The sequence below is a fragment of the Peromyscus californicus genome, unplaced genomic scaffold, assembly GCF_007827085.1.
Source record: "Peromyscus californicus insignis strain IS unplaced genomic scaffold, ASM782708v3 Scaffold_11__1_contigs__length_118956290, whole genome shotgun sequence".
NCBI classification, from domain to species: Eukaryota; Metazoa; Chordata; class Mammalia; order Rodentia; family Cricetidae; genus Peromyscus; species Peromyscus californicus.
In genome coordinates this window covers 108086241-108099592 of record NW_026294402.1, presented here as the reverse complement: position 1 = coordinate 108099592, position 13352 = coordinate 108086241, and the positions used below count along the sequence as shown (strand labels likewise).

Sequence of the window (13352 nt, the reverse complement as noted above, 5' to 3'; positions counted from 1 at the left end):
TTTGAGAACTCCCTGTCCAAGTGCTTGGCCCACATTTTTAAATGGGTCATTTGTTTTTGATGGGTTGTTTTTTTTTTTTTGAGTTCTTTATACATTCTGGGTACTAATCCTCTATCAGATTTATAACTAGCAAAGATTCTCTCCCATTTTGTAAGCTTCTTCTTCACCCAATTTGTTTTTTTTAGGTGTGTAGAAGCTTTTTACATTTGTGAAGTCCCACCTGTCAGTTGCTGGCCCTAATTTGGGGGCAAATAGAGTTCTATTCAAAAGTCCTTTCCTGCACCTATATCCTGTAGGTACTGTCTAGGCTTTCTTTTAGCAGTGCCAGTGTTTCAGGTTTCACATTGAGGTCTTTGATCCATTTGTAGTTTTTGTGCAAAATGATAGATATGGGTCTAATTTCATTCTTCTATGTATGGACATCCAGTTGTCCCAGCACCATTCAATGAAGATGTTTGCTTTCTTTCTTTTGGTTTTTTGAGACAGGGTTTCTCTGTGTAGCCCAGGCTGGGTTGAACTCACAGAGATCCACCTGCCTCAGCCTCCTGAGAGCTGAGATTAAAGGTGTGCGCTGCTGCCACCACCACCTAGCCTAAGGATGCTTTTTCACGGCTTATGCTTCTGGCTTTTTTTTTTGGGGGGGGGGCGGTTCAAGACAGGATTTCTCTGTGTAGTTTGGGTGCTTGTCCTGGATCTTGCTCTGGAAACCAGGCTGGCCTCGAACTCACAGAGATCTGCCTGGCTCTGCCTCCCAAGTGCTGAGATTAAAGGTGTGAGCCACTGCCACCCGGCTGTTTTTGGCATCTTTATCAAATATTACATGGCTGGCTGGGTGGTGGTTCCAGGACAGCCAAGAAAGGCCACACAGAGAAATCCTGTCTCAAAAAACCAAAAATAAAAAAGGAAAGAAAATGGCTGAAGTTACAGGTATTCATGTTTGGGTCTCAGATTTTGTTCTACTGTTTACCTGTCTTTTCTTGTGCCACCACATTGTTGTTATTACTATGGCTCTGTAATACACGTAGAGATCTGAAATGATAATCCCTCCAGCACTGCTGTTATTTTATGGGTTATTTTTGCTGGTTGCTTTTTGTTTTGTTTTGTTTTTTTGCTCAGGATTGTTTTGGCTACCCAAGGTTTTTTGTGTTTCCATATGAATTTTAAGATTTTTTTTTTCTATTTCTGTGAAAAATGAGATGGGTATTTGACTGGGATTATATTGGCTATGTAAATAGCTTTTGGCAAAATAGTCCTTTTCATAATATTAATTCTACCAATCCATGAGCATGGGATGCCTTTGCCTTCTATTGTCTATTCCTACGTCTTTCTTCAGAGGTCTGAAGTTTTCATCGTAGAGATCCTTCCTCCCTTGGTTATGTTTATTATTAGATATTTTATTTTCTTTGAGACTATTGTGCCTGGATTTGTGTCCATGATCTTTTTCTCTGTGTCTGGTATTGGTATAAAGAAAAGCTACTGAGATGAACAGAAAAGCTGTTGATTCTGTACGCTGCCACATTGCTGAATTTATCATTGATAGATCAAATTTATTAACATTTTTCCTTTGGTGCATATGATTTGGTTTCAAATGTTTGAAAATGATCTAATAATTTCTAAATGGTTTATCCCTTTAGCTCCTCTCATTCATTTTTAGTTAATCTTGGGTGATGCTGTTAAGGATGGAACTCTGCATGTGGATATCTGGAGTACACAGCAAGCATCCCTTGCTGTTCTGCACTGTCTGAACACAGCTGATGTGTATCAACGACCCATGAAGATAAGAGTTTATTTCTGGACTCACAGCCATGTTTCGTGACTCATGGGTAGCAGCACTGTGTAGGGCTGAGCTAGTACACTATTGTCAGCATGCATCTTCTGAAGAACATCTGACAGAGAACGTACCTTCAAATTATTTTAAAACTATGATTGAATTGTTCTCCAGTTGTTTGAAACCAAGAATGGCTTTAGTATAAATAGGAGCGTGAACAAAACATAACTTTAGAGAGCTCTATCCAACATGAAGTTTGGAAACCACAAAGAAAGCAGCAGGAAAATTAAAGTTAGAATGTAGCCACCATGACAAAAGGGTATCAAATGAATCCTCAGCATAAAGTCAGTTCTTGACACTGTATATGGGGGAAAAAAGAAAAAGAAAAAGGGAGGATAAATAAAAAATAAGTCATATTTTACCCTGTTGAAATCTATGATTTCTTTGACATATTTCTAGTATATTAATGATTCAAAACATTACTATAACAAGCTCAAACATCAAAAAGAATATAAACTCTCCTGCAGACTGGAAAAAACCAAGTTTCACTAGTCCCTTGGTTTCCACCTCCTGTTTGGGAAGCATCATCAGGAGGGACATTACAAGCATGGTGCATAAATAAACACAGACTGGAGTCAGGAAGGGCAGCTCCTCACCAGGCTCTCAGTGCTCCTTCAAGCACAACTAGTCATTAAAAGCATAAGAGAGCACTGAATCAGCAAGGGTTGGGGCTTTGCCTTAATACAGGCCAAGATGGGACACAGAAATCTCCATTCATGCTGAACATGGTGGCACACGACTGGAATCCCAGCACTCAGAAGGCTAAAGCAGGAGGATTATGTAAGTTCCAGGCCTGGGCTAAGGCATAAGGCATTGTTTCAAACAAACACACACACACACACCCAGAATTCTCCCTCCATTCATATAGGAAATGACTAAAAACTACATTAAAATGAAGAAGTGACACACAAATAGAAATACCATATTACTTGGTTATACGATTCTTAAGTAGACCCAAAAGGCACTAAGTCATCCCACCCCTGGAAATACTTGTTTATTGCTGCATTATTTATAATAGCTAAGAAGTGGGAACTCAGCCGGGCGGTGGTGGCGCACGCCTTTAATCCCAGCACTCGGGAGGCAGAGCCAGGAGGATCTCTGTGAGTTCGAGGCCAGCCTGGGCTACCAAGTGAGTTCCAGGAGAGGCGCAAAGCTACACAGAGAAACCCTGTCTCAAAAAACCAAAAAAAAAAAGAAGTGGGAACTCTTAGATGCCCATCAACAGATGAATAGATAGAGAAACTTTGGTATATATACACAATGGAAGTTTATGCAGCTATAAAGAAAAGTAAAATTGTGACATTTGCAAGAATATAGATGTAACTGAAAGATAATACATTAAGTAAAATAAGCCAGATTCAGAAAGACAAATACCACCAGGCAATGGTGGTACATGCCTTTAATCCTAGCACTCAGGAGGCAGAGGCAAATGGATCTCTGTGAGTTCAAGGCCAGCCTGGTCTACAGAGTGAGATCCAGGACAGTCAATGCTACAACAAGAAACTATCTCAAAAAACAAAACAAAGCCGGGCGGTGGTGGCGCACGCCTTTAATCCCAGCACTCGGGAGGCAGAGCCAGGCGGATCTCTGTGAGTTCGAGGCCAGCCTGGGCTACCAAGTGAGTTCCAGGAGAAGCGCAAAGCTACACAGAGAAACCCTGTCTCGAAAAACCAAAAAAAAAAAAAAAAAAAAAAAACCAGAAAAACAAATACCATGTTTTCTCTTATATGCAGATTCTAAATTTCCAATTTTGTGAGTATCTATATGGATATATACATGTTTGTATTTAAAATGTGAAAGTCATGAAACTAGAAAGATGATCATGAGAAAGGAAGAAAGGATCTTAAGGTTGTGGGAGTAGACAACGGTTTATAAACAAGAAGGCAGAGGGGTCTGTCTAGGTGAAGGAAGGGAGCAGGCAGAGAAGACTGAAAACAAAGTGTAATGACACACAGATGAAAATGCCATCAAAAAACCACTCTAATTTTTTAATGATAACCTAAAAAATTAACACACAAAAAAGACCCAGCAAGATGGTTCATCAGGTGTGTTTCCTGGCCAGCCTGATTACCTCAACTCCTTCCCTAGAAATCCTATGATGGAGAGAAAACTAAGTCTTACAGACTGCCCTGCTCTGTGCATAGGTACAATGCTTTCTCCGCACCCACATTAATCATTTTTTAATTAACAAAAAAGCCATGTACATGAGGGAGAAAAAAAACCCCACACTGTCAGAAAGTAAAATATCCAGTCACAGAGTATAAGACAAAGGGAACATCATGCAGTTAAGGAAGCTTGTATCTACAACACAGGAAGATGTGCCCCAGGAAGATGTGTTTTGAAGACACAGTAGAGACTAGCCAGACAGCTTAGCAGTTAAGAGTGCTTGCTGCTCTTCCAGACAACCTGGGTTCAGTTCCCAGCCAACTACTTGGGGTGGCTCACAACTGCCTGTAACTCCAGACCCAAGGAGATGTGATGATCTCTTCTGGCCTCTGTAGGTACGGACATAACACATGACATATACTCACAAAGACACACACAAATAAACATAAAAAATAACTGAAGAAAACAGACAATCCAGATTAACAAATGGACTAGAAACTTGAAAAGAACACTTCTGTAGAGAATATATTCCACTGCTGCGGTGGTACACACCCATCATCCAAGTACTCAGGAGACTAGGAAACATTTGGAAATATACATATATCTTATAATGTACACACACACACACACACACACACACACACACACACACACACACACACACACACATGAGAGAATCCAAGGCCAACCTGGGCTATACACCAGAGACCCTTGTATCAAAAACTAACACACACACACACACACAAAAATTAAAAGTTTATCCATGCCCCACCCCTCCAAAAAAAAAAGAAAAAGAAAAAAAAGGAAAGAAAATGCAGACAATTGATAGCCACAATAATACTAGTGAGAAGTAAATGGCTACAACCTGAGCTCTAGGGAAAAGATGTTAGGAGTAGCCATTAAAACAATTAGGGGGAAAAAAATCACTTTGCCCAGCCCACCTTTACACTTAAAATGCCCAACTGATTTTTAGTTTTAACTCTACATATTTAAAAAGCTCATGAGACTCAATTTTTAGGAGTAGTAAGATAGCTTAGTGGCAAAAAGGTGCTTGTACCAAAGCCAGATGACGTGATTATTCCCTCATGTTGTCCTCTGGCCTTGCCACTCACACCCCAAATAAAATGTAATTTAAAAGAGTATAAACTCTTAAGAAAAAAGAACACCTATCAATAGCCTACAACTAACATTTTTTTTGGGGGGGGGGGGGGGAAGGGGGTGGGAGACAGGATCTCACTAGCTCCAAACTCACAGAGATCCACCTGCCTCTGCCTTCCCAGTACTGAGATTGAAGGTGTGCACTACCACTCCAGCAACTAACATCATTCTTAATGTTAAGAAACTATACACAGATTCCAAGATCAGACCAAGGCAAGATTGCAACCCCACTCTACTCTTTCTTAACAGCACATAGGAAATAACAAAGACAAGAAAGAGAAAAGAAAAATATACAGACAGGGAAAAATAAAACTATCTTTGCAGGTGACAGGATTACCTATGGAAAAAATTCTAATTCACACGCACCCTACCCTGGAAATATTAAGCATTTACACAGCTGAGCTGAAGGAAACCTGAAGCTACATAATCGCCAACTACCTAGGTACGTTACTTACTTCTACAAACTGTTCCAGAAAACTCAGGATACACAGATGCTATGGATCCCCACTGGCCTGGAACACTCTATGCAGACCTGGTTGGCCTCCAACTCACAGAGATTTGCCTGCCTCTGCCTCCCAAGTGCTGGGAGTGCTCTAATATTTTACTTGAATAAAATGAACAAAATTACAAGTTTAAAAATCTGTAGCAATAGGCCAGGCATGGTGCCACACACCTTTAATCCCAGCACTCCAGGAGGCAGAGGCAAGTGGATCTCTGTGAGTTCAAGGCCAGCCTGGTCTGCAGAGCGAGTTCTAGGACAGATGGAGCTATTACAGAGAAATCCTGTCTCAAAACAAACAGACAAACAAACTGTAGCAAAATATAAATTTAGGAAGACTTACCTAGCAGGGGGAATATCTCTCTTACACAGATCAAACCTCAGTTTCTCTCCTACATGTCTATAAATCTCCACTACAGCCGATATTGCAGCATTTCTCACCTGTCAAAGAATTTAAGACATTTAAAAAAAAAAACTTAGATGTGATACATACTTCCTTTCAAGATAACAATAAACTAGCAGGCCAACCTGCTGTGGGATGTTCTGTATGGCAAATATGTTGCTAATTAGTCAATAAATAAAACACTGATTGGCCATTGGCTAGGCAGGAAGTGTAGGCGGGACAAGGAGGAGAATAAAGCTGGGAAGTGGAAGGCTGAGTCAGAGAGATGCTGCCAGCCGCCATCAGGATAAGGAAGATGTAAAGTACCGGTAAGCCACAAGCCACGTGGCAAGGTATAGATTAATAGAAATGGATTAATTTAAGCTGTAAGAACAGTTAGCAAGAAGCCTGCCACGGCCATACAGTTTGTAAGCAATATAAGTCTCTGTGTTTACTTGATCGGGTTTGAGCAGCTTGGGACTGGCGGATGAGAGAGATTTGTCCTGACTGTGGGCCAGGCAGGAAAACTCAAGCTACACCAACCTGACACTCTAAGTTGATTTTACTGTCTTTTCAGTTCCTGAGGGAATTATAATATGACATTAATGGAAACCCCAAACCACAGTTTGTCAAAAAAGTCCTAGAAAACCCATTTTAAAAGGAGCAAGACCTTAGTGCTGGAGCACATGCCCAGCACTTGTGAGACCTTTAGGTTCAATCCCTACTACCATCAAAAAAAGGAAAGAAAGAAAGAAAGAAAGGAGGTAGGAGGTAGTTAATAAAAATCTGTGAATAAAAGCTACCAATTGGGATTTCAAAAAGTATAATTTCATTAACCTAAAGTACAGTTAATTAATTTTCCTGGAATAAAATTGTCTTTCAAAAATGTGTACTGAATTCAAAAAGGTATTTTTACATCAGCATTTCTAAAATTATTCAGAATAGCCAAAAGGTTAAAAAAAAATTTCTATTCCCATATGTCTATATACATAAAATGTGATGTCTGTGTTACTGGAAAATTATTCAACCTTAGAAAGAAGAGGGAAATTCTGACACATTTTGCAACATGGATAACTTGTGGACATTATACTAAATGGGATAGATCAAAAGGGACAACTATTATCTGATTTGCTTCCACTAGGTACCTGGAGTAGTCAAATTATCATGAAGAATGGTAGTTGCCAGCATCTGGGGGAGAGGAATGGGAAGTTGTCTCATGGGTACAGAGTCTGAGTTCTGAGGAGGTAAAAGTTTTACAGGTAGATGATGATATAGTTGCAAAACAATGTGAATGTATTTAATACCACTGAAGTGTACACTTAAAAATAGTTGCAATGGTAATTTTATATTCTATATAGGAGGTGAAAAAAGAATGAGGCCTAAGAGAACAACTTGAAAAACAACATTTATTCTTTTGCACAACTCACTGTCAAAGAACAACTGAAAGCCAGGTGTGGTGACACACACCTATAGTCTTAGCTTCCGGGAGACTAAGGTGGGAAAAATCAATCGAGTTCAAGAGATTGAGGCCAGGCTGGTCAAGAAAAGGAGACCCTTTGTCTATAAATAAAATAGCAATTGAAGAGAGTAAAACTCTACAAACCTGTTGAGAGGCAACTAGAACTTGTAAGAAGGAAAAATCTTACTCAGTGTCACTCCAAATGCCCTATCTAGTTCATAGGTAAGGTTAGAGGATTAGAACCAACTACAGCACAGACAGCTCAGGGAGAGACGCGCCATGGACACAAAGGCCTTCCCTGTTAAACAGGGCTATCAACAACTGCAACAGTCTGGTATAAATGAACTCAAGAATGTAGGCCGGTGACATTCTACCTCATAACTAACATTAAGCTGGAGCACAGAAGGGAACCCAGGATTCTCTTAATCTGTCAAACTCAAGAACTAACCATTAAGTTCTTTCTATCTTTAATATCAGTCCAAGAACTGACAATAAACTTATCTTTGTTTCAAAATAAATAAGTAAATGAACAAACTCTGGTAGAAGGAGGAGGAAAAAGAGGAAGAAAAAGGGAGAAGAGGCCTGTAGCCCTAGTTACTTGGGAGGGTGGAGCAGGAAGATCATGTGAGCCCAGTGGCTTCTGAGCAACACAGCCAGACCCTCATTTAATTAAAAACAAAAGGCAGTAATCTTTTTTACTATCCACCTTGTCTGTCTTTATTGTCATGGCTTAAATAAGGTAAGAGCACAAGAAAGGGCAAACCACCCCCCACCCACCAACACACACACACATACACAAAGTCAATGCTTGAAAGTCAAAAAAACTTTTACCTGACTATTTGAATCTCCAAATAAGATACACAAATGTGGCACCAACTTGCTGATGACCAGTGGTTGAGTTCCAAAGCTAAAAATAATTTGAGAAAGAAAAAGAGAATTTGTTTTCATTTAAAACTGAACAAAGTATCCTGATGCTTTCTTCTTGTTCTTCTGTTTTTGTTTCTGTTTTTCAAGATAAGTGTTGTTGGTTGTGTTTGTTCTTTTGGGGTGCCTACCACCCAGCTCCCAAATAAATCACACATAGAGGCTTATTCTTTTTTTTCTTTCTTTCTTTCTTTTTTCTGAGACAAGGTTTCTTTGTGTAGCTTTGAAGTCTGTCCTGGAACTCGCTCTGTAGACCAGGCTGGCCTCGAACTCAGAGATCCACCTGCTTCTGCCTCCCGAGTCCTGGGATTAAAGGCATGCGCCACCACCGCCTGACTTGGACATTAATAATTAAGAATAAACCTCTAGCCGGGCAGTGGTGGCACACGCCTTTAATCCCAGCACTCGGGAGGCAGAGGCAGGCGGATCTCTGTGAGTTCAAGGCCAGCCTGGTCTACAGAGCGAGTTCCAGGACAGGCTCCAAAGCTACACAGAGAAACCCTATCTCGAAAAACCAAAAAAAAAAAAAAACAAAAAAAACATTAATGTCCAGCCTTAGCCTGGCCTGTTTCTTGCCAGCTTTCCTTAACTTTAATTATCCCCGTCTACCTTCGCCTCTGGGCTTTTCCCGTTCTCTTACTCTTACTTCTTCTGTAAATCTTACTCTTACTCTGTGGCTGGTTATGTAGCTGAGTGGATGGCCCCTGGAGTTCTCCTCCTTCTCTTGCTACTTCTTTCCTCCCAGATTTCTCCTTCTATTTATCCTCTCTGACTGACAGCCCCGCCTATTTCTCTCTTGCCTCACTATTGGCCATTCAGTTCTTTATTAGACCATCAGGTGTTTTAGATATGCAAAGTAACACAGCTTCACAGAGTTAAACTGATACAACATAAACAAAAGTAACACACCTTAAAATAAGATTCTACAACATGATAGAGTTTCTGTGTAGCCCTGGCTGTCCTGGAACTTACTCTGTAGACCAGGCTGTCCTCAAATTCAGAGATCCACCTGCCTGTGCCTCCCAAGTCCTGAGATTAAAAGATGTATGCCACTAACACCATGCCTTCCTCTTTATCTCTCTCCTGACAACTTTGATGAAGAGCATGGACATACATCGTTAAAGACAAGTATCAAGCAAAGTGATGCAAAGCAGCAAAAAGTGCCCGACCTGGATAAGTGTGACTGATACGGTCCTAGTCAGGGTGACTATTGCTGTGATGAAACACAACAACCAAAAGCAAGTTGGGGAGGAAAGGGTTTATTTGGCTTCATATCCATCACTGAAGGAGGTCAGGACAGGAATTCAAGCAGGGCAGGAACCTCGAGGCAGGAACTGATGTAGAGGCCATGGAGGAATACTGCTTACTGGCTTACACTCATGGCTTGTTCAGTCTGCTTTCTTGTAGAACCCAAGACAACCAGCCAGGGATAGCACCACCTAAATGGGCTGAGCCTTTACCTATCAATCATTGACTAAGAAAATGCTTTACAGCTGGATCTTATGGGGGCATTTCTCAAATGAGATTCTCTCCTTTTAGATAACTATAGCTTGTATCAAATTGACACATGATCCAAAAGGACAAAATACTCAACAGTAGTTTGGCAACCCTGGCAGTCTATCAATTACTTAAGAAAATATGAGCATGTACTTTTGAAATAGTATTTTTTTTAAATGACACTGGATCTCAATACACAGTAAAATAAAACAAGTAACTTAAGCCATCTTTATGTTTACTAACAGTCTAGAGTCTAGGTTGAATGCAAACGATGTGAACGCCACAACCAGCACTTGCTAGCAGGAAGGACCCAGAGCAGTGAAAGAAGAGGAAGCCACACCACAGGAAGAGTCAAAAGAGACTACACATTACCTACCATACTGCACAGTCTGGAAAATTATTCTAGAATAAGAACAAAAGTCTCCACTCACATTTCTTCCACCTGTATCATAGCCCTGTGATGCCTCTCCTATCAGGACTCTTGTCTGCTGCTACTAGGTGCACTGTACAAGTCCTAACAGAGTTCTGAGAGGTACATAATTTTAGCAGTCACCCACAGTGCCTAGAGCCAACTGGGAAAGGGGATATGGGGAAACGGCTTCAACATGTGACACACCACTGAGTTCAAAAGTTCTGAAGCAGATCCTAACAGAAAAAAGATTCAAACGTACTAGCACTAACAGTTCTACAACCACCAATTCTGCATGGCTAAAGAAAAGAGAGACAAATTTAAAAATTAACATGATGTAGCTTACAGATACAAAAGTAGCATTAAAGATAATATTTTTGTTTGGGAGATCATTTAATAACTACTTACACTTTATTTCCAGTCTTCCTTCACTTTGTGGAAAAAAAAAAAAAAAAAAACCCTGAGAAATGACTAAAAGCAAGCAAGCTGTTACAGTAATCACAGAACTTACATGTTCAAGGTTTCAATCAGACACAGGCACACACCCTCTCGAGATCGAAAGTTCTTGTGCTTGAAACCAGAGGCCAGTTGCTCCCAGATGTACTATTGGGAAAACAAGTAGACACATGTGATAAAAAGTCAGATAATGCATATGACTTATAACCTTACAATTAAGTCATCAGGTATCAGATGTGTTCCATATTTGGGACATTTTTCAAATTTTGGAATTATTTACATGGTAACAGTAAGAAATCTTGTTGCTAGGACACAAACCTAAACTCAAGAGTTATTTGTGTTTCGTACTCACTTTACACATATAACCTGAGCATTATTTATATAATATTTTTAGTGCAGCTAAATTTTGACTATAGCCTGTCACATGGACCAGATTGAAATTTTCCACTCAGAGTCTTGTTATATCAACTAACAAAAAATTTTGGGTTTTCAGATCAGGGATACTCAACTCAAATTTATGAGGTTTTTCTTGTTTGTTTGTTTTTGTGGGCTCCTACCCATTTAATATCTGAACCACAATTTTGAGTTTTAATTTACATACTTTTCACTTTAAATTTCAGTAGCTGTAAGGGAAATCACACCCCATACATAGCATTTCCAAGAACACGGGTTTCTTCTATGCTAACAATGCTGCAATTATAAGCACAGTAGTCTAGGGAGCACTCAATAGATGCAAAACTCCATAGCAACTACAACAGACTGTCACATGGAATGACTGCAAACATCTTATAATTAAAGCTTTTCTCTTTTTAATACTGGACACAAATACAGAAACATTTGGGACAGGTCATTTTATGACTGCCTAGTCTGTGGGGAAAAAGGAAAAATAAGCTTACACCAATAATGCAAAACAACTGTTTAGGTATAGTGTAGCAAGGACTTCAACTGTATCTTTCTAAACATACAGTAAATTTCCTCTACCCCCACCGTGTGTGGGGTATGGGTGTGCACACACTTATGTGAGAGATATGTGTACATGTGACTAGACATGTGAGGACAAAGGACCACTTGCAAGAGTCAGGTCTCTCCTTTCATCATGGATCCTAGGGATCAAACTCTGAACTCAGGTCATCGGCTTGTGAATTTTAAAAACCTTAACTAAGGCTGGATATACTTCAATGACAGACCATTTTCCATTGAGATCCACAAGGCCCTGGGTTCTATTGCTACCACCACCAAAGAGGGGGGAAATCTTATTTTGAATAACCTGTCTTGGCAATCCATCTCTGGAACTCTTTTTTATAAAAAAATGTTTACATCTACAGTACTATTTGTAATAAGAAAATAAAAAACAATTTAAAATGTGAATTAGTAAACTATCCACAAAAATTTTAAAAGGTATTGTTATGAAGTATAAAATCCCTTCTAATCAGTTTCTCTTTATAACTCAGTACTCTTGCCTTATTAAACATATGTAACATTATATATAGTTTAAGCATCACATGATACTAGTGTAAATATTATGTGAACCTTAAGCTACCCTCTCAACTGTGGTCTACAGGTCAGTTTATTTTTACTCTCCTTCCAAGGATTTCCATGCTATGGTTTGAATGTGGTTTCCCCACCAAGGGTTTATATGTCAGAGGCTTGGTCCTCAGCACAGCAGTGTTAAGATGGAAAGACCTGGGGGCTAGAGGTTCAGTGGTTAAGAGCAATTGCTGCTCTTGCAGAGGACATGAATTCAGTACCCAGTACCCACACAATGGCTCACAACTGCCTCTGTAACTCCAATTCTAATTTTTACAGGTACCTGCATACATGTGGTATACATACATATAAAATAAATTTTTAATGGAAGGACCTTTAAAAAACACAGTGACCTGGGCAGTGGTGGGGCATGCCTTTAATCCCAGCACTTGGAGTCAAGTGGAGCTCTGTGAGTTCAAGGCCAGCCTGGTCTACAGGGTGAGGTCCAGGATAGGCACCAAAACTACACAAAGAAACCCTGTCTTGAAAATAAAAACAAAAAACACAAAACACAGTGAATTGCTCAAAAAAAAAAATCTTGGCTCTTAGTTTATCATAAGCATGCTAACATTTCTGCCATCACGCTGCCACCTCCCATGAGGTGATGCACCTAGGTGGACCCCATCACAGCTGGAGCTAGTGGTAAAGTATTATTTTAAGGTGAGTTACTTTTGTTTATGTTACAGTGGTTTAACTCTGTGAAGCTGTGATACTTTGCCTGTCTAAAACACCTGAAGGGATAATAAAGAACTGAACAGCCAATAGCAAGGCAGGAGAAAAGATAAGGAGGGTTGGCAGGCAGAAAGAATATATAGAAGAATAAATCTGGGAGGAGGAGCCAGAGAAGGAGGAGGACCCAGGGGCCAGCCACTCAGCTACACAGCCAGCCACAGAATAGTATTTACAGAAGTAAGAGAACGGGAAAAGCCCAAAGGCAAAAGGTAGATGGGGATAATTAAAGTTAAGGAAAGCTGGCTAGAAACAAGCCAAGCTAAGGCTGGGCATTTATAATTAAGAATAAGCCTCTATGTGTGATTTATTTGGGAGCTAGGTGGCAGGTCCCCCAAAAGAGCAAAGACAAACAACAGAAAGTGTGCCCACAAAACT

The 13352-nt window shown here is 40.0% G+C and overlaps 1 protein-coding gene across 28 annotated transcripts in view; it reads right to left on the bottom strand.

Annotated features, from left to right (window-relative positions):
- Clasp2 (cytoplasmic linker associated protein 2) overlaps positions 1-13352 on the bottom strand; it is a 190388-nt gene that overhangs the window by 153515 nt on the left and 23521 nt on the right. For 27 of the 28 annotated variants that reach the window (XM_052722718.1, XM_052722710.1, XM_052722740.1 and 24 more), the window contains exons 4-6: positions 10774-10865; positions 8264-8339; positions 5935-6032 (exon numbers count right to left, since the gene is read on the bottom strand). In XM_052722718.1, the coding sequence (XP_052578678.1) occupies positions 5935-6032; positions 8264-8339; positions 10774-10865 (266 nt within the window). Of the gene's footprint in view, positions 1-5934; positions 6033-8263; positions 8340-10773; positions 10866-13352 lie in introns of those variants that run through there. The other variant, XM_052722999.1, reaches the window with a different exon arrangement.